The sequence below is a fragment of the Salmo salar genome, unplaced genomic scaffold (genome assembly GCF_905237065.1).
Source record: "Salmo salar unplaced genomic scaffold, Ssal_v3.1, whole genome shotgun sequence".
NCBI classification, from domain to species: domain Eukaryota; kingdom Metazoa; phylum Chordata; class Actinopteri; order Salmoniformes; family Salmonidae; genus Salmo; species Salmo salar.
Window position 1 is genome coordinate 350,001 of NW_025548927.1, and position 22,500 is coordinate 372,500.

At 41.6% G+C, this 22,500-nt stretch overlaps 1 protein-coding gene across 1 annotated transcript in view; it reads right to left on the minus strand.

Moving 5' to 3' along the window:
• LOC106599097 (adhesion G protein-coupled receptor L3) overlaps positions 1 to 22,500 on the minus strand; it is a 300,554-nt gene that overhangs the window by 182,793 nt on the left and 95,261 nt on the right. The window contains 1 exon segment of the mRNA XM_045712874.1: positions 7,525 to 7,634. Within this exon segment, the coding sequence (XP_045568830.1) occupies positions 7,525 to 7,634 (110 nt within the window).

The following is a 22,500-nucleotide window of genomic DNA, read 5'->3' on the forward strand; positions in this document are numbered from 1 at the left end:
TCTCCACCTTCTCTCTCATCTCCATTTCTCCACCTCCCTTTCTCCCTCCCTCCCTCATCTCCCTCTCTTTCTCTCTCTCTCTCTCTCTCTCTCTCTCTCTCCATCTTCTCTCTCATCTCCATTTCTCTACCTCCCTTTCTCTCCTCTCTCTCTCTCTCTCTCTCTCCATCTTCTCTCTCATCTCCATTTCTCCACCTCCCTTTCTCCCTCCCTCTCTCTCTCTCTCCACCTCTCTCTTCATTTCTCCACCTCCCTCCCTCCCTTACTATCTCATCCTATCCATCCTTCCCACTTTTTCCACCCCTCCCTCCCTCCCTGGCTGCTCTCTCCTCTTCTCTCATAGAACCCAGTATGCCATCATTAGCTTCATGACATGGATCTAATTCAGCTCTTCCTCACCGTATATCTGTACCCCACCCTCTCCTCAACATCTCTCTGTACCCTACCCTCCTCTTCTCTATCTCTTCCACACCCTCTCCTCAACATCTCTCTGTACCCTACCGTCCTCTTCTCTATCTCTTCCACACCGTCTTCTCTCTCTCTATCCCCCACCCTCTTCTCTCTCTGTCCCCCACCCTCTTCTCTCTCTCTCCTACTCTCTTCTCTCTCTCCCCTACTCTCTTCTCTCTCTCTCCCAACCCTCTTCTCTCTCTCTCTCCCCCACCCTCTTCTCGCTCTCTCTGTCCCCCACCCTCTTCTCTCTCTCTCCCCACTCTCTTCTCTCTCTCTACCCCTACTCTCTTCTCTCTCTCTCTCTCGTCCCCACCCTCTTCTCTCTCTCTCTGTCCCCCACCCTCTTCTCTCTCTCTCTGTCCCCCACCCTCTTCTCTCTCTCTCTGTCCCCCACCCTCTTCTCTCTCTCCACCCTACTCTCTCTCTCTCTCTCTCTCTGTCCCCCACCCTCTTCTCTCTCTCTCTCTCTCCCCACCCTCTTCTCTCTCTCTGTCCCCCACCCTCTTCTCTCTCTCTCTCTCTCCCCACCCTCTTCTCTCTCTCTTCCCCACCCTCTTCTCTCTTTCCACACCCTCTTCTCTTCTCTCTCTCTCCCCACCCTCTTCTCTCTCTCTCTCCCCACCCTCTTCTCTCTCTCTCTCCCCACCCTCTTCTCTCTCTCTCCCCACCCTCTTCTCTCTCTCTCCCCACCCTCTTCTCTCTCTTCCACACCCTCTCCTCTTCTCTCTCTGTCCCCCACCCTCTTCTCTTCTGCCCTCTCTCTCTCTCTCTCTCCCTCTATCTCCTCTCTCCCCTCCACCTCTCCAATCCCTCTCCCTCTTTCTCGCTCTTTCCTCTCCTCCTCTCCTCATCTCCCACCCTCCTCTCGCCCCCTCCTCCACCAACCTCTCTCTCTCTCTCTGTCTCTCTCTCACGCTCTCTCAGATATAAATTGGTAATCGAGAGCCCTGGTCTCCATGCCGACAGTGCTCCAGTGTTCCGTGGGGGCCTTATCAAGTGATTTCTGGGTTTTAGATCATAATTGAAGTGTGTGTGTGTGTGTGTGTGTGTGTGTGTGTGTGTGTGTGTGTGTGTGTGTGTGTGTGTGTGTGTGTGTGTGTGTGTGTGTGTGTGTGTGTGTGTGTGTGTGTGTGTGTGTGTGTGTGTGTGTGTGTGTGTGTGTGTGTGTGTGTGTGTGTGTGTGTGTGTGTGTGTGTGTGTGTGTGTGTGTGTGTGTGTTATGCAGTAATTCCTGGTGTTTTACAAAGATCTGACAGAACGGTCATAATAGGGAGAACAAGACGATTGTATCTCCTAATTAGCTTTAACACAGAGCAACAATGCCGTTGTTCTGAAATAGATCGTGTTGGTGTATATTACCAGCGTATCGCTAACTCCTATGATAAAATGAGTGGATATTATTAGCGTATCGCTAACTCCTATGATAAAATGAGTGGATATTATTAGCATATCGCTAACTCCTATTATAAAATGAGTGGATATTATTAGCATATCGCTAACTCCTATGATAAAATGAGTGGATATTATTAGCATACTGCTAACTCCTATGATAAAATGAGTGGCTATTATTAGATTATTGCTATCTAACTCCTATGTTAAATTGAGTGGGCGTTATTAGCATATGGCTAACTAACTCCTATGATTTACAGTGTAATGCATACTCTACTAAGCTAATAAGGTAATTGTTGGTGTTGTTGGAGAACTTAATGTTAATGAATGAAGTACAGGCCCAGGAAATCTAAATGGTGACATGTTATATGAGCTGTTCACCACAGCAGGGCCCAGAGTTGTTCACCACAGCAGGGCCCAGAGTTGTTCACCACGGCAGGGCCCAGAGTTGTTCACCACGGCAGGGCCCAGAGTTGTTCACCAGAGTAGGGCCCAGAGTTGTTCTCCACAGTAGGGCCCAGAGTTGTTCACCATGGCAGGGCCCAGAGTTGTTCACCATGGCAGGGCCCAGAGTTGTTCACCACAGTAAGGCCCAGAGTTGTTCACCACAGTAGGGCCCAGAGTTGTTCACCACAGTAGGGCCCAGAGTTGTTCACCACAGTAGGGCCCAGAGTTGTTCACCACAGTAGGGCCCAGAGTTGTTCACCACAGTAGGGCCCAGAGTTGTTCACCACAGTAGGGCCCAGAGTTGCTCATAACAGCAGGGCCCAGAGTTGTTCACCACAGCAGGATCCAGAGTTGTTCACCACGGCAGGGCCCAGAGTTGATCCCCACGACAGGGTCTAGAGTTGTTCCCCACGGCAGGACCCAGAGATGTTCACCACGGCAGGGCCCAGAGTTGTTAACCACAGCAGGGCCCAGAGTTGTTCCTCGTCAAGTGTTAATGTCTAAGATTATGTGTACCAGTGATGTCTGAATGGTACCAGTGACGTCTGAATGGTACCAGTGATGTCTGAATGGTACCAGTGATGTCTGAATGGTACCAGTGATGTCTGAATGGAACCAGTGATGTCTGAATGGAACCAGTGATGTCTGAATGGTACCAGTGATGTCTGAATGGTACCAGTGATGTCTGAATGGAACCAGTGATGTCTGAATGGAACCAGTGATGTCTGAATGGTACCAGTGATGTCTGAATGGTACCAGTGATGTCTGAATGGAACCAGTGATGTCTGAATGGTACCAGTGATGTCTGAATGGTACCAGTGATGTCTGAATGGTACCAGTGATGTCTGAATGGAACCAGTGATGTCTGAATGGTACCAGTGATGTCTGAATGGTACCAGTGATGTCTGAATGGTACCAGTGATGTCTGAATGGAACCAGTGATGTCTGAATGGAACCAGTGATGTCTGAATGGTACCAGTGATGTCTGAATGGTACCAGTGATGTCTGAATGGTACCAGTGATGTCTGAATGGAACCAGTGATGTCTGAATGGTACCAGTTATGTCTGAATGGTACCAGTGATGTCTGAATGATGGTCGTAAAGTGTGAGGAGGTTTGGAACACAACAAAAAAAACAGGAGGGAAGGAGGAAGGGAGGAAGAGAGGGAGAGAGGAAGGGAGGAAGAGAGGGAGAGAGGGAGAGAGGGAGAGAGGGAGGGAGGAAGAGAGGGAGAGAGGAAGGGAGGAAGAGAGGGAGAGAGGGAGAGAGGAAAATAGGGAGAGAGGAAGAGAGGGAGAGGGAGAGAGGAAGAGAGGGAGAGAAGGAGAGAGGAAGGGAAGATGAGGGAGAGAGGAGAGGAGGAAGAGAGAGAGAGGGAGAGCGGGGGAAAGAGACAAAGAAACTAGTTTCCTCTCTAAAGGGGAAACTTTATCCAGGTCTCTCTACAGGGAAACTTTATCCAGGTGTTGTTCCTCTCTACAGGGGAAACTTTATCCAGGTGTTGTTCCTCTCTACAGGGGAAACTTTATCCAGGTGTTGTTCCTCTCTACAGGGGAAACTTTATCCAGGTGTTGTTCCTCTCTCCAGGGGAAATTTTATCCAGGTGTTGTTCCTCTCTACAGGGGAAACTTTATCCAGGTGTTGTTCCTCTCTACAGGGGAAACTTTATCCAGGTGTTGTTCCTCTCTACAGGGGAAACTTTATCCAGGTGTTGTTCCTCTCTACAGGGGAAACTTTATCCAGGTGTTGTTCCTCTCTCCAGGGGAAACTTTATCCAGGTGTTGTTCCTCTCTACAGGGGAAACTTTATCCAGGTGTTGTTCCTCTCTACAGGGGAAACTTTATCCAGGTGTTGTTCCTCTCTACAGGGGAAACTTTATCCAGGTGCACTCCTCTGTTATCAGATCACAGTGGAACCCATCTATCTGTGCTCCTCGTTGTTCTTAGGGAACTTAATAATGTTGCAACAGTGAGCTGGAGCTCACAAAAATGGCAGACACCCACGCACACGCGCACACACACACACACACACACACACACACACACACACACACACACACACACACACACACACACACACACACACACACACACACACACACACACACATTATTCATCCTCCCCTCACAAAGACACACACACACTTCCCCTCACTCCCTCCCTCACACACACAAAGACAGTCGACTCTGAGACAACTGAATCAGGGCAGCGCCACATTATGCAGGTATCATGTTCTGTTTCCATCTGGCTCCGGGAGAGATACTGAAGCTGTTATTATTTAATCAAGCCGTCACCATCAGGCCTATTTGCTGAAATATAATTAAATGTTTTCCATAGAGGATCAGGTTTAGCTTGGCTGTCTGGAGGGAGAGGAGAGGAGAGGAAAGGAGATGAGAGGAGAGGAGAGGAAGAGCGATGCCAGGCCAGATTGTATTCCAATTCACTGATATACCATTCTGTAACTGTTATACATGATGGCTGTATCACTGTTATAAATGATGGCTGTATTACTGTTATAAATGATGGCTGTATCACTGTTATAAATGATGGCTGTATTACTGTTATAAATGATGGCTGTATCACTGTTATAAATGATGGCTGTATTACTGTTATAAATGATGGCTGTATCACTGTTATAAATGATGGCTGTATTACTGTTATAAATGATGGCTGTATCACTGTTATAAATGATGGCTGTATCACTGTTATAAATGATGGCTGTATTACTGTTATAAATGATGGCTGTATCACAGCTATAAATGATGGCTGTATCACTGTTATAAATGATGGCTGTATCACTGTTATAAATGATGGCTGTATTACTGTTATAAATGATGGCTGTATCACTGTTATAAATGATGGCTGTATTACTGTTATAAATGATGGCTGTATCACTGTTATAAATGATGGCTGTATCACTGTTATAAATGATGGCTGTATCACTGTTATAAATGATGGCTGTATCACTGTTATAAATGATGGCTGTATTACTGTTATAAATGATGGCTGTATCACTGTTATAAATGATGGCTGTATTACTGTTATAAATGATGGCTGTATTACTGTTATAAATGATGGCTGTATTACTGCTATAAATGATGGCTGTATCACTGTTATAAATGATGGCTGTATTACTGTTATAAATGATGGCTGTATTACTGTTATAAATGATGGCTGTATTACTGTTATAAATGATGGCTGTATTACTGTTATAAATGATGGCTGTATCACTGTTATAAATGATGGCTGTATCACTGTTATAAATGATGGCTGTATCACTGTTATAAATGATGGCTGTATTACTGTTATAAATGATGGCTGTATCACTGTTATAAATGATGGCTGTATTACTGTTATAAATGATGGCTGTATCACTGTTATAAATGATGGCTGTATTACTGTTATAAATGATGGCTGTATCACTGTTATAAATGATGGCTGTATTACTGTTATAAATGATGGACGTATCACTGCTATAAATGATGGCTGTATTACTGTTATAAATGATGGCTGTATCACTGTTATAAATGATGGCTGTATTACTGTTATAAATGATGGCTGTATCACTGTTATAAATGATGGCTGTATCACTGTTATAAATGATGGCTGTATTACTGTTATAAATGATGGCTGTATCACTGTTATAAATGATGGCTGTATCACTGTTATAAATGATGGCTGTATTACTGTTATAAATGATGGCTGTATCACTGTTATAAATGATGGCTGTATCACTGTTATAAATGATGGCTGTATCACTGTTATAAATGATGGCTGTATTACTGTTATAAATGATGGCTGTATTACTGTTATAAATGATGGCTGTATCACTGCTATAAATGATGGCTGTATCACTGTTATAAATGATGGCTGTATCACTGTTATAAATGATGGCTGTATCACTGCTATAAATGATGGCTGTATCACTGTTATAAATGATGGCTGTATTACTGTTATAAATGATGGCTGTATCACTGCTATAAATGATGGCTGTATCACTGTTATAAATGATGGCTGTATCACTGTTATAAATGATGGCTGTATCACTGCTATAAATGATGGCTGTATCACTGTTATAAATGATGGCTGTATTACTGTTATAAATGATGGCTGTATCACTGTTATAAATGATGGCTGTATTACTGTTATAAATGATGGACGTATCACTGTTATAAATGATGGCTGTATTACTGTTATAAATGATGGCTGTATCACTGTTATAAATGATGGCTGTATCACTGTTATAAATGATGGCTGTATCACAGCTATAAATGATGGCTGTATCACTGTTATAAATGATGGCTGTATCACTGCTATAAATGATGGACGTATCACTGTTATAAATGATATTAAAAATATCTCTTTACTGAGTTTTAGCTCCTCCTATTTCAGACGTCAGTCTTTTTCCCAAACTGAGTCTGTCAACAGAAGGGTCGTAGGTCAGACAGTCATTTAAGCTCACCCTCCCTTCCCTTCTTTCCTGTTGGAAAAGCTGAGATTCCACGAAGACCTCAGATTTCCCCATCTCTAGTGTTTGTCCGAGGCCCGTTACTGGCTGTGGTGGTGTAAATAATATGTTCTCAAACATTCTTATCAGTTCAGAAGTTCCTGGTATTTTAATCTGCAGACAACAACACTGAGCCAGATGGAAACATTTTACTATTAAAAAACAATGTTGTATGGAGTACATGAGTTCCCTCAGTATTTCCCACAGTATATAGTATAATATTGTTGTATGGTGTACATGAGTTCCATCAGTATATCCCACAGTATATAGTATAATATTGTTGTATGGAGTACATGAGTTCCCTCAGTATTTCCCACAGTATATAGTATAATATTGTTGTATGGTGTACATGAGTTCCATCAGTATATCCCACAGTATATAGTATAATATTGTTGTATGGTGTACATGAGTTTCCCAAAGTAAATACTACAGCAGATTCAAATGATAGTATGATACATATACAATATAGTATAATATTAATACCTAATATAGTACTATGTTATAATTTGTAGTAATAAAGTAGTTTATAGTAGTACTTACTGTAGGGGGGACACTTCATACTGTAGTATAGTGTAGTATAGTATAGTATAGTGTAGTACTTACTGCAGGGGACACACTCATACTGCAGTATAGTATAGTATCATATAGCATAGTATAGCGTAGTGCAGTGTAGTATGGGATAGTATAGTATAGTACGGTATAGTATGTATAGTATAGTGTAGTACTTACTGTAGGGGACACACTCGTACTGCACCTCCAGGTATTTGTATGTTCCAGGACAGGGGTCAGGAAACACATCAGGTCCTGCTACCACAACACACTGGGTACGGTTGTTACACCTGGACACAACAATAACAACAACAGGTAAACATTAGAACAGGTATACAGACACACACACACTGGGCCTGGTTGTTACACCTGGACACAACAATAACAACAACAGGTAAACATTAGAACAGGTATACAGACACACACACACTGGGCCTGGTTGTTACACCTGGACACAACAATAACAACATCTGGTAGACTGGGAGACACCAAGGACAGGTCAAGGTCAAGGTGACACTACACAGACATACAGAAACAGAGTCATTAAACTCCCTATCGACATGTGTTCACTGTTACATAGACAACAACATGGAGATACAGGTAAGAGACTAAATACAAGGGGGTCAATGTGTTGCCATGGAGAGACAAGAGCATGAGGCCTTATAAACACTACACACACATTAACACACACACACACACACACACACACACACACACACACACACACACACACACACACACACACACTTTAACACACACACACATTAACACACACACATTAACACACATTAACACACACTCACACACACTCTTTAACACACACACACACACACACACACACACACACACACTAGAGGTCGACCGATTATGATTTTTCAACGCCGATACCGATAGTGATTATTGGAGGACCAATAAAGCCGGTACCGATTAATCGGCCGTATTTATTTATTTGTAATAATGACAATTACAACAATACTGAATGAAAACTTATTTTAACTTAATATAATACATCAATAAAATCTATTTAGCCTCAAATAAGTAATGAAACATGTTCAATTTGGTTTAAATAATGCACTCAGTGTTGGAGAAGAAAGTAAAAGTGCAATATGTGCCATGTAAGAAAGCTAACGTTTAAGTTCCTTGCTCAGAACATGAGAACATATGAAAGCTGGTGGTTCCTTTTATCATGAGTCTTCAATATTCCCAGGTAAGAAGTTTTAGATTGTAGTTATTATAGGAATTATAGGACTATTTCTCTCTATACGATTTGTATTTCATATACCTTTGACTATTGGATGTTCTTATAGGCACTTTAGTATTGCCAGTGTAACAGTATAGCTTCCGTCCCTCTCCTCGCTCCTACCTGGGCTCAAACCAGGAACACATCGACAACAGCCACCCTTGAAGCAGCGTTACCCATGTAGAGCAAGGGGAACAACTACTCCAAGTCTCAGAGTGAGTGACATTTGAAACGCTATTAGCGCGCACCCGGCTAACTAGCTAGCCATTTCACATCGGTTACACCAGCCTTATCTGGGAGTTGACAGGCTTGAAGTCATTAACAGCGCAATGCATTGCGAAGGGCTGCTGGCAAAACGCACAAAAGTGCTATTTTGAATGAATGCTTACGAGCCTGCTGCTGCCTACCATCGCTCAGTCAGAAAGCTCTATCAAATCATAGACTTAATTATAATATAATAAACACAGAAACACGAGCCTTTGGTCATTAATATGGTCGAATCCGGAAACTATCACGTTTATTCTTTCAGTGAAATACGGAACCGTTCAGTATTTTACCTAACGGGTGGCATCCATAAGTCTAAATATTCCTGTTACATTACACAACCTTCAATGTTATGTCATAATTACGTAAAATTCTGGCAAATTAGTTCGCAACGAGCCAGGCGGCCCAAACTGTTGCATATATCCTGACTGTGTGCAATGAACGCAAAATGACACAATTTCACCTGGTTAATATTGCCTGCTAACCTGGATTTCTTTTAGCTAAATATGCTGGTTTAAAAATATATATTTCTGTGTATTGATTTTAAGAAAGGCATTGATGTTTATGGTTAGGTACAGTCGTGCAACGATTGTGCTTTTTTCGCAAATGCGCTTTTGTTAAATCATCCCCCGTTTGGCGAAGTCGGCTGTCTTTGTTAGGAAGAAATAGTCTTCACAGTTCGCAACGAGCCAGGCGGCCCAAACTGCTGCATATATCCTGACTCTGTTTGCAAGAGAAGTGACACATTTTCCCTAGTTAAAAGAAATTAATGTTAGCAGGCAATATTAACTAAATATGCAGGTTTAAAAATATATACTTGTGTATTGATTTTAAGAAAGGCATTAATGTTTATGGTTAGGTACACGTCGGAGCAAAGAAAGTCCTTTTTCGCGAATGCGCACCACATCGATTATATGCAAAGCAGGACAGGCTAGATAAACTGGTAATATCATCAACCATGTGTAGTTAACTAGTGATTAAGATTGATTGATTGTTTTTTATAAGATAAGTTTAATGCTAGCTAGCAACTTACCTTGGCTTCTTACTGCAGGCAGGCTCCTCGTGGAGTGCAACGTAAAGCAGGTGGTTAGAGTGTTGGACTAGTTAACCATAAGGTTGCATCCCCAAGCTGACAAGGTAAAAATCTGTTGTTCTGCCCCTGAACAAGGCAGATAACCCACTGTTCCAAGGACGTCATTGAAAATAAGAATGTGTTCTTAACTGACTTGCCTAGTTAAATAAAGGTCTAAAAAAATAAAAAAATAAAAAAATCGGCAAATCGGCGTCCAAAAATACCGATTACCGAGTGTTATGAAAACTTGAAATCGGCCCTAATTAATCGGCCATTCCGATTAATCGGTCGACCTCTAACACACACACACACACACACACACACACACACACACACACACACACACACACACACACACACACACACACACACACACACACACACACACACACACACACACACACACACACACATAACACACACACACACACATTAACACACATTAACACACATTAACACACACACACACACACACACACACACACACATTAACACAGACACACACACATTAACACACATTAACACAGACACACACACATTAACACACATTAACACACATTAACACAGACACACACATTAACACACATTAACACACATTAACACACACACACACTCCTACCCCCCCAACACTCTAACCTGCGTACTAGAAGAGCACGAGGCTCAACAGGTAATTCATTGACATTATCTAGAGATCTCCTCTCCTGGCACCATGACTATAACTACTTTCCACTGTCATTACCACGATAACATGCAGAGCTGTGTGTGTGTGTGTGTGTGTGTGTGTGTGTGTGTGTGTGTGTGTGTGTGTGTGTGTGTGTGTGTGTGTGTGTGTGTAATGTGTGTGTGTGTTAATGTGTGTGTGTGTGTGTGTGTGGGGGTGTGTGTGTGTGTGTGTGTGTGTGTGTGTGTGTGTGTGTGTGTGTCTGTGTGTGTGTGTTTGTGTTGTGTGTGTGGGGGCGATATTGGGAGGGGTGCATTTTCACAAAACATGTCATATAATAAAATGTCTCCAACAGAAAATGGTTTATTTACGTCAGCGGGACTTCCTGATTCAGGATGAACATAAAGCTCTATTCTAATATCAAACCAAGACACTGGGGGAGAAAATATTATATCTGCACAGGGTAAAGTGCAATTTCCTTTTTCATCTGAATATACTCTCTCTATCTGTCTCTCCATCTCTCTCTCGCTTTCTGTCTCTCCATCTCTACATCTCTCTCTCTCTCTCTCTCTCTCATCTCTCTCTCTGTTTCTCTCTCCATCTCTCTCTCTCCATCTCTCTCTCGCTTTCTCTCTCCATCTCTCTCTCTCCATTCTCTCTCTCCCTCTCTCCCCATGTCTCTCTCCGGCTTTCTCTCTCTCATCCATTTCTCTCTGTTTCTCTCTCCATCTCTCTCTCCATCTCTCTCTCGCTCTCTCTCTCTCCATCTCTCTCTCTCTCTCTCTCCCCATCTCTCTCCGGCTTTCTCTCTCTCCATCTCTCTCTCGCTTTCTCTCTCCATCTCTCTCTCTCCATCTCTCTCTCCCTCTCTCTCCCCATCTCTCTCCGGCTTTCTCTTTCTCATCCATTTCTCTCTGTTTCTCTCTCCATCTCTCTCTGTCTCTTTGTCTCTCTCTCCATCTCTCTCTCTCTCTGTCTCTGTCTCTCTGTTTCTCTCTCCATCTCTCTCTCTCTCTCCTTCTCTCTCGCTATACTGTCACAGAGTTGACATTTAGATTAAAGATAGGGACCTTTTCCCATAATGAGAAAACTACCCCCCCACCTGACTGATCCTTCTTTTACATTGTCTGTGTCTCAAATATCCCCCTCTACCTATATAGTGCCCTACTTTAGACCAGGACCCATAGAGAATAGGTTCCATGCGGTTCCATTTGGGACACAGACCTTGTCTTGTCTTAAGCCAGAGGATTTACATACATGAAATATACATGTAAACAAATTACATTTACATTTCAATATTAGCATACATATTACCATGTTGATATTCACCAAACATCCCAGCGATGCTGCATACAGCTGTTATCTCTCTCTCTCTGGTGATGATGTCTCTCTCTCTCTGTCTCTCTCTCTCTCTCTCGCTCTCTCTCTCTCTCTCGCTGTCTCTCTCTCTCTGTCTCTCTCTCTCTGTCTCTCTCTCTCTCTCTGTCTCTCTCTCGCTGTCTCTCTCTCTCTGTCTCTCTGTCTCTAGGTCTCTCTGTCTCTCTCTGTCTCTCTCTCTCTCTGTCTCTGTCTCTCTCTCTCTCGCTCTCTCTGTCTTTAGGACACACATGTACACTCCCCCAAACACCTTTCTATCAGTGGAGGCTGGTGAGGGGAGGATGGCTCATAATAATGTATGGAAAACAGAGTGGATGGAATGGTAAAACCATGTGTTTGATACCATTCCACCTATTCTGCTCCAGCCCTTACCAACGAGCCCGTCCTCCCTAATTAAGGTGGCGACCAACCTCCTGTGATATCTACCATGTTTTCTAATGATGATCTCCACTGGTATTTTACTAATAATCTCCTTCTTTTATCCCTCCATCCCTTCTCCTTTTGCCTTCTCTTCCTTCGCTCCCCTGGGTTTTCATTTTCGCACCGATGACTTCATCATCGGTCACTTGTGATTAGGCTGCGGTCCCAAATCTCACCGTAATCCCTACTTAATGCACTAATTTTCACCAAGGGGCCCTATGCAGGATGTGGTCAAAAGTAGTGTGCTAAATAGGATTTAGGGTGCCATTTCAGACACAGGCAACATCAGCACACATGACTTGGTCATGGCTGGCTCAAATGGCACCCTATTCCCTATTTAGTGCACTACTTTTGACCAAAGCCCCATTGGGAATAGGGTGCCATTTGGGACGTAGACATAGACTCAGACAGAGGAGATATTAGCACACAACACCGGGTGGTCACGGCTGGCTGCTCAGACCAAACATCTGTACCAGAGATACATAAACCTGCTGCTCAGACCAAACATCTGTACCAGAGATACATAAACCTGCTGCTCAGACCAAACATCTGTACCAGAGATACATAAACCTGCTGCTCAGACCAAAAATCTGTACCAGAGTACAGAACCCTCTTTAATATACCTCTTTGTTACACCTCTTTAATATACCTCTTTGTTACACCTCTTTAATATACCTCTTTGTTACACCTCTTTAATATACCTCTTTGTTACACCTCTTTAATATACCTCTTTGTTACACCTCTTTAATATACCTCTTTGTTACACCTCTTTAATATACCTCTTTGTTAGACCTCTTTGATATACCTCTTTGTTAGACCTCTTTGATATACCTCTTTGTTAGACCTCTTTAATATACCTCTTTGTTACACCTCTTTAATATACCTCTTTGTTACACCGCTTTAATATACCTCTTTGTTAGACCTCTTTAATATACCTCTTTGTTTTACCTCTTTGTTAGACCTCTTTAATACACCTCTTTGTTACACCTCTTTGATATACCTCTTTGTTAGACCTCTTTAATATACCTCTTTGTTTTACCTCTTTGTTAGACCTCTTTGTTACACCTCTTTGATATACCTCTTTGTTAGATATCTTTAATATACCTCTTTGTTAGACCTCTTTAATATACCTCTTTGTTAGATATCTTTGATAGACCCAATTTAGTGCTTAATGAAGCTAGTATATATCTATATAAAATATGGTTCTGCTTGGTTACACAACATATTTCTATGTAATAGGTAGTTAATGAAATCACACTTTTTGAATGGAGAGTGAATCACTTGCTATAAAGTGACTAGCCTTGGATAGATGACTGTCTCTCTCTCTCTCTGTCTGTCTGTCTCTCCTGGTCTGTCTCTCCTGGTCAGGAGACTAGTAATACAGGACTAGTAATACAGGACTAGTAATACAGGACTAGTAAAGGTCTGTTAATACAGTACTAGTAAAGGTCTGTTAATACAGGACTAGTAATACAGGACTAGTTAAGGCCCAGTGTTACAGACGTCTATACAGGTCTGTTAATACAGGACTAGTAAAGGTCTGTTAATACAGGACTAGTAATACAGGACTAGTAAAGGTATGTTAATACAGGACTAGTAATACAGGACTAGTAAAGACCCAGTGTTACAGACGTCTATACAGGTCTGTTAATACAGGACTAGTAAAGGTCTGTTAATACAGGACTAGTAATACAGGACTAGTAATACAGGACTAGTAAAGGTATGTTAATACAGGACTAGTAATACAGGACTAGTAAAGACCCAGTGTTACAGACGTCTAAACAGGTCTGTTAATACAGGACTAGTAAAGGTATGTTAATACAGGACTAGTAATACAGGACTAGTAAAGGTCTGTTAATACAGGACTAGTAAAGGTCTGTTAATACAGGACTAGTAAAGGTCTGTTAATACAGGACTAGTAAAGGTATGTTAATACAGGACTAGTAATACAGGACTAGTAAAGGTCTGTTAATACAGGACTAGTAAAGGTATGTTAATACAGGACTAGTAATACAGGACTAGTAATACAGGACTAGTAATACAGGACTAGTAAAGGTCTGTTAATACAGGACTAGTAAAGGTCTGTTAATGCAGGACTAGTAAAGGTCTGTTAATACAGGACTAGTAATACAGGACTAGTAAAGGTCTGTTAATACAGGACTAGTAAAGGTCTGTTAATACAGGACTAGTAAAGGTCTGTTAATACAGGACTAGTAAAGGCCTGTTAATACAGGACTAGTAAAGGTCTGTTAATACAGGACTAGTAAAGGTCTGTTAATACAGGACTAGTAATACAGGACTAGTAAAGGTCTGTTAATACAGGACTAGTAAAGGTATGTTAATACAGGACTAGTAATACAGGACTAGTAAAGGTCTGTTAATACAGGACTAGTAAAGGTCTGTTAATACAGGACTAGTAAAGGTCTGTTAATACAGGACTAGTAAAGGTCTGTTAATACAGGACTAGTAATACAGGACTAGTAATACAGGACTAGTAATACAGGACTAGTAAAGGTCTGTTAATACAGGACTAGTAAAGGTCTGTTAATACAGGACTAGTAAAGGTCTGTTAATACAGGACTAGTAATACAGGACTAGTAAAGGTCTGTTAATACAGGACTAGTAAAGGTCTGTTAATACAGGACTAGTAAAGGTCTGTTAATACAGGACTAGTAAAGGCCTGTTAATACAGGACTAGTAAAGGTCTGTTAATACAGGACTAGTAAAGGTCTGTTAATACAGGACTAGTAATACAGGACTAGTAAAGGTATGTTAATACAGGACTAGTAATACAGGACTAGTAAAGGCCCAGTGTTACAGACGTCTATATAGGTCTGTTAATGCAGGACTAGTAAAGGTCTGTTAATACAGGACTAGTAAAGCTATGTTAATACAGGACTAGTAAAGGTCTGTTAATACAGGACTAGTAAAGGTCTGTTAATACAGGACTAGTAAAGGTCTGTTAATACAGGACTAGTAAAGGTCTGTTAATACAGGACTAGTAAAGGTATGTTAATACAGGACTAGTAATACAGGACTAGTAAAGGTCTGTTAATACAGGACTAGTAAAGGTCTGTTAATACAGGACTAGTAAAGGTCTGTTAATACAGGACTAGTAATACAGGACTAGTAATACAGGACTAGTAATACAGGACTAGTAAAGGTCTGTTAATACAGGACTAGTAAAGGTCTGTTAATACAGGACTAGTAAAGGTATGTTAATACAGGACTAGTAAAGGTCTGTTAATACAGGACTAGTAAAGGTCTGTTAATACAGGACTAGTAAAGGTCTGTTAATACAGGACTAGTAAAGGTCTGTTAATACAGGACTAGTAAAGGTCTGTTAATACAGGACTAGTAAAGGTCTGTTAATACAGGACTAGTAATACAGGACTAGTAAAGGCCCAGTGTTACAGACGTCTATATAGGTCTGTTAATACAGGACTAGTAAAGGTCTGTTAATACAGGACTAGTAAAGGTCTGTTAATACAGGACTAGTAAAGGTATGTTAATACAGGACTAGTAAAGGTCTGTTAATACAGGACTAGTAAAGGTATGTTGGTAATACAGGACTAGTAAAGGTCTGTTAATACAGGACTAGTAAAGGTATGTTAATACAGGACTAGTAATACAGGACTAGTAAAGGCCCAGTGAACTACTTAAAAAAAATATATATTTTTTTTTTTATTCAGATTTTTCAGGGGGTGCTGCAGCACCCTCAGCACCCTTACTTCCTGCAGCTATGGTTGCTATGGTTGCTATGGTTGCTATGGTTACTCCCCAAAAATATAGTCATGCTTTCTCCCTATGTCTCTATCCTCCATGAAACCATAGAACCCAATCATTCCATTTTCTCTCTCTCTCTCCCTCCCTCCATATTTCTCTCCCTCAGTCTCTTCCTCTCTCCATCTCTAACCCACTTAGCTACAGTAGACATTCCCTGACATCTCTCTCACTTCTCTCTCTCCCTCTCCCCATTTACTCCGTTCTCCCTCCCTCCCTCCCCCTCCTCCCTCCCTCCCTCCCTCCCTCCCTCCCTCCCTCCCTCCCTCCCTCCCTCCCTCCTTTCTCTCTTCTTCCCCCTGTCTCTCTACGCACTCTCTCCCTTTTCCCTGCCGCCCCACTCTCTCTCTCCCTCCAGCCCTCTGTCTTTCCATTTCTCTCTCTCTCATCCCCTCATCCCATTGGGGGCTCAATTCCAAAGACCCCAAAACCCTGAAAATCAGAAAACCCTCCATCCCTTCTTCTCTCCCTCTCTTTTTCTCTCTCTCATTTTCTCTGTCTTTCTTCCTCCCTCTCTCACTCCCTCTCCCCCCCTCTCTGTCCCCCTCTCTCTGACAGATAAACAACACCATGAAAAATAGTCTGTTGACATGGATCTGTCCTTAATCTGAACCATGATAAATATGTGCAGGGGCGGTACACACACACACACACACACACACACACACACACACACACACACACACACACACACACACACACTGTCCCAATGTGGTTTGGCTAATAGTTTGATTGAAAAAGAATGATGTGTAAAACCCTGGCAGCTAAAAGGCCTCTGTAGTCTGTCTGTGTTCTCCAGCTGGGATAAACAAGGCCTTCTATGAACATGACCACTTCAAGGTAGTGGCCTAAATACAGATACTGGCTGCTGGCTCCGTTACTACTGGCTCGGTTACTACACACACACAGTGTATGTGTGCGTGTGCGTGTGCGTGTGCGTGTGCGTGTGCGTGTGCGTGTGCGTGTGCGTGTGCGTGTGTGTGTGTGTGTGTGTGTGTGTGTGTGTGTGTGTGTGTGTGTGTGTGTGTGTGTGTGTGTGTGTGTTCTCTCCGTGGAGAGCTAGCTGGGGCTGTTTAGGATGTGTCATTGTTGTTTGTTGTTGTTTGTTGTTGTTGATGTTGGTTTAGCTGGCAGATCTCACTCCAGCTCTCTCTCACGGTATAGAAGTTGCTAATTGACTGACTGATGATGATTCTCTCACGGTTTGACATGTGTGATGTCTGCTTTTAATTCCAGAGATATTCAGACAGCTGGCGATACAAACCCCACCGTGTGAACGGTCCTAAATCAGCCCTCCACATCCACATCTCTGCAGGACAACAGTACTATTGTATTCTACATGTGATCTGGTTTACTGTACCACCTTTAAAGACACGATTCTATCCACCGATGAGGGAGGGGTGGACGGATGGAGGGATAGAGGGAGGGGTGGAGGCTGGGGCGGAGGGATGGAGGGATAGAGGGAGGGGTGGAGGCTGGGGCGGAGGGATGGAGGGATAGAGGGATGGGTGGAGGCAGGGACAGAAGGATGGAGGGATAGAGGGAGGAGTGGAGGCTGGGGATGGAGGGATAGAGGGATGGGTGGAGGCTGGGGCGGAGGGATGGAGGGATAGAGGGATGGGTGGAGGCTGGGGCGGAGGGATGGAGGGATAGAGGGATGGGTGGAGGCTGGGGCGGAGGGATGGAGGGATAGAGGGAGGAGTGGAGGCTGGGGATGGAGGGATAGAGGGATGGGTGGAGGCTGGGGCGGAGGGATGGAGGGATAGAGGGATGGGTGGAGGCTGGGGCGGAGGGATGGAGGGATAGAGGGAGGGGTGGAGGCTGGGGCGGAGGGATGGAGGGATAGAGGTATGGGTGGAGGCTGGGGCGGAGGGATGGAGGGATAGTCCCGTGTGGCTCAGTTGGTAGAGCATGGTGTTTGCAACACCAGGGTTGTGGGTTCGATTCCCACGGGGGACCAGTATGGAACAAAATGTATGAAATGTATGCATTCACTACTGTAAGTCGCTCTGGATAAGAGCGTCTGCTAAATGACTAAAATGTAAAAAATGGATAGAGGGAGGGGTGGAGGCAGGGACAGAAGGATGGAGGGATGGAGGGATAGAGGGAGGGGTGGAGGCAGGGATGGAGGGATAGAGGGAGGGGTGGAGGCAGGGACAGAAAGAGGGATAGAGGGAGGGGTGGAGGCCGGGGCGGATGGATGAAGGGATTGAGTGTATAAGGAGTAACTATATTTGGGTTTTATTCACTAATAGGGGCCGTCTAGGCCGGGATGGAGGGATGGAATGAAGAGAGGGAGTGTAGGAGGGATGAAGTGGTGGAATATGGTCACTGTAGGTGATTAAGATGACAGTCTTTGTAGAGCTCAGACATCCTTAAAGATCATGATTCACTCCCTCTCAGAGACCAGAACAAATAGACTAAAATACAGAGACCAGAATAGAAACTGGAATAAAGAGACTAGAATGAAGAGACTAGAATACAGAGACCAGAATAGAAACTGGAATAAAGAGACTAGAATACAGAGACTAGAATACAGAGACTAGAATACAGAGACCAGAATAGAAACTGGAATAAAGAGACTAGAATACAGAGACTAGAATACAGAGACCAGAATAGAAACTGGAATAAGGAGACTAGAATAAAGAGACTAGAATACAGAGACCAGAATAGAAACTGGAATAAGGAGACCAGAATAAAGAGACTAGAATACAGAGACTAGAATACAGAGACCAGAATAGAAACTGGAATAAAGAGACTAGAATGAAGAGACTAGAATAAAGAGACTAGAATACAGAGACTGGAATAAAGAGACTAGAATACAGAGACAAGAATAAAGAGACTAGAATAAAGAGACTAGATTAAAGAGACTAGAATAAAGAGACTAGAATGAAGAGACTAGATTAAAGAGACTAGAATAAAGAGACTAGAATAAAGAGACTAGAATAAAGAGACCAGAATACAGAGACTAGAATACAGAGACTAGAATAAAGAGACTAGAAAACAGACACTGGAATAAAGAGACTAGAAAACAGACACTGGAATAAAGAGACAAGAATAAAGAGACTAGAATAAAGAGACAAGAATAAAGAGACTAGAATAAAGAGACTAGAATAAAGAGACTGGAATGAAGAGACAAGAATAAAGAGACTAGAATAAAGAGACAAGAATAAAGAGACTAGAATAAAGAGACTAAAAGACTAGAATAAAGAGACTAGAATAAAGAGGCAAGAATAAAGAGACTGGAATAAAGAGACAAGAATAAAGAGACTAGAATAAAGAGACTAGAATAAAGAGACTAGAATAACGAGACTAGAATAAAGAGACTAGAATAAAGAGACTAGAATAAAGAGACTAGAATAAAGAGACTAGAATAAAGAGACTGGAATAAAGAGACTAGAATAAAGAGACTAGAATAAAGAGACTAGAATAAAGAGACTAGATTAAAGAGACTAGAATGAAGAGACTAGAATACAGAGACTAGAATGAAGAGACTAGATTAAAGAGACTAGAATGAAGAGACTAGAATAAAGAGACTAGAATACAGAGACTAGAATAAAGAGACTAGAATACAGAGACTAGAATAAAGAAACTGGAATAAAGAGACCAGAATACAGAGACTAGAATAAAGAGACTAGAATGAAGAGACTAGAATAAAGAGACTAGAATGAAGAGACTAGAATGAAGAGACTAGAATACAGAGACTAGAATAAAGAGACTAGATTAAAGAGACTAGAATAAAGAGACTAGAATACAGAGACTAGAATAAAGAGACTAGAATACAGAGACTAGAATAAAGAGACTAGAATAAAGAGACCAGAATACAGAGACTAGAATACAGAGACTAGAATAGAAAACAGACACTGGAATAAAGAGACTAGAAAACAGACACTGGAATAAAGAGACAAGAATAAAGAGACTAGAATAAAGAGACAAGAATAAAGAGACTAGAATAAAGAGACTGGAATGAAGAGACAAGAATAAAGAGACTAGAATAAAGAGACTAGAATAAAGAGAATAAAGAGACTAGAATACAGAGACTGGAATGAAGAGAATAAAGAGACTAGAATAAAGAGGCTAGAATAAAGAGACTAGAATACAGAGACAAGAATAAAGAGACTAGAATACAGAGACAAGAATAAAGAGACTAGAATAAAGAGACTAGACTAAAGAGGCTAGAATAAAGAGACTGGAATAAAGAGACAAGAATAAAGAGACTAGAATAAAGAGACTAGACTAAAGAGACTAGAATAAAGAGACTGGAATGAAGAGACAAGAATAAAGAGACTAGAATAAAGAGACTAGACTAAAGAGACTAGAATAAAGAGACTGGAATGAAGAGACTGGAATGAAGAGACAAGAATAAAGATACTAGATTAAAGTGACTAGATTAAAGAGACTAGAATACAGAGACTGGAATGAAGAGAATAAAGAGACTAGAATAAAGAGGCTAGAATACAGAGACTAGAATAAAGAGACTAGAATAAAGAGACTAGAATGAAGAGACTAGAATGAAGAGACTAGAATAAAGAGACTAGATTAAAGAGACTGGAATGAAGAGACAAGAATAAAGATACTAGATTAAAGTGACTAGATTAAAGAGACTAGAATACAGAGACTAGAATGAAGAGACTAGAATAAAGAGGCTAGAATACAGAGACTAGAATAAAGAGACTAGAATAAAGAGACTAGATTAAAGAGACTAGAATGAAGAGACTAGAATACAGAGACTAGAATAAAGAGACTAGATTAAAGAGACTAGAATAAAGAGACTAGAATGAAGAGACAAGAATAAAGAGACTAGATTAAAGAGACTAGATTAAAGAGACTAGAATACAGAGACTAATAAGAGAATAAAGAGACTAGAATAAAGAGGCTAGAATACAGAGACTAGAATACAGAGACTAGAATAAAGAGACTAGAATGAAGAGACTAGAATGAAGAGACTAGAATACAGAGACTAGAATAAAGAGACTAGATTAAAGAGACTAGAATGAAGAGACTAGAATAAAGAGACTGGAATGAAAAGACTAGAATAAAGAAACTGTAATAAAGAGACCAGAATACAGAGACTGGAATAAAGAGACAAGAATAAAGAGACTAGAATAAAGAGACTAGAATAAAGAGACTGGAATAAAGAGACTGGAATGAAGAGACAAGAATAAAGAGACTAGAATAAAGAGACTAGACTAAAGAGACTAGAATAAAGAGACTGGAATGAAGAGACAAGAATAAAGATACTAGATTAAAGTGACTAGATTAAAGAGACTAGAATACAGAGACTGGAATGAAGAGAATAAAGAGACTAGAATAAAGAGGCTAGAATACAGAGACTAGAATAAAGACACTAGAATAAAGAGACTAGAATGAAGAGACTAGAATGAAGAGACTAGAATACAGAGACTAGAATAAAGAGACTAGATTAAAGAGACTAGATTAAAGAGATTAGAATAAAGAGACTGGAATGAAGAGACAAGAATGAAGAGACTAGAATACAGAGACTAGAATAAAGAGACTAGATTAAAGAGATTAGAATAAAGAGACTGGAATGAAGAGACAAGAATACAGAGACTAGAATAAAGAGACTGGAATGAAGAGAGTAGACAGAGAATGAACAGGGTACTGTCTGTCACTACTACGGTCTACTATAGAGGTATAGAGGTACAGAGACCCTGGGAAAGACAGGTAGTGACATCACATCCTGTGTTGCCACGGCAGAATGATCACTAGTAGAGAAGGTACAAGACACAAGTCCCTGGTTACATCCTGACACATTTTGACCAGTGGCCATATAGGGAATAGGGTGTCATTTGGCATGCAACCCAAAACAAATGTATCTAGTTCTGTCCTTGAGCTGTTCTTGTCTATTGACGTTCTGTATTATGTCAGGTTTCATGTTTTGTGTGGAACCCCAGGAAGAGTAGCTGCTGCTTTTGCAACAGCTAATGGGGATCCTAATAAAATACCAAAAAATACCAAACCCCTCTACTGCTCCTCTGCTGTCCCCTGAATATCATGTCACCTTTCAGCTGCCAGACAGAGACCAGGAAGTAATACCATTTTAATCAAATGGATTCTACTGAGACTTAACATGTTGATGGAAAACCTATAAAGTCCCTAGGCATTTCCCTCTGTTTGTCTCCTCTTTTTAATTAGGAGAGGACCTTACCTCTCCCCGAAAGGTGGTGCAGAACAGATATGAATACACCCATTCTGTCAGGTGGTAGTATAGATATGTATTTACCCATTCTGTCAGGTGGTATAGTATAGATATGTATACACCCATTCTGTCAGGTGGTATAGTATAGATATGTATAGGCCCATTCTGTCAGGTGGTAT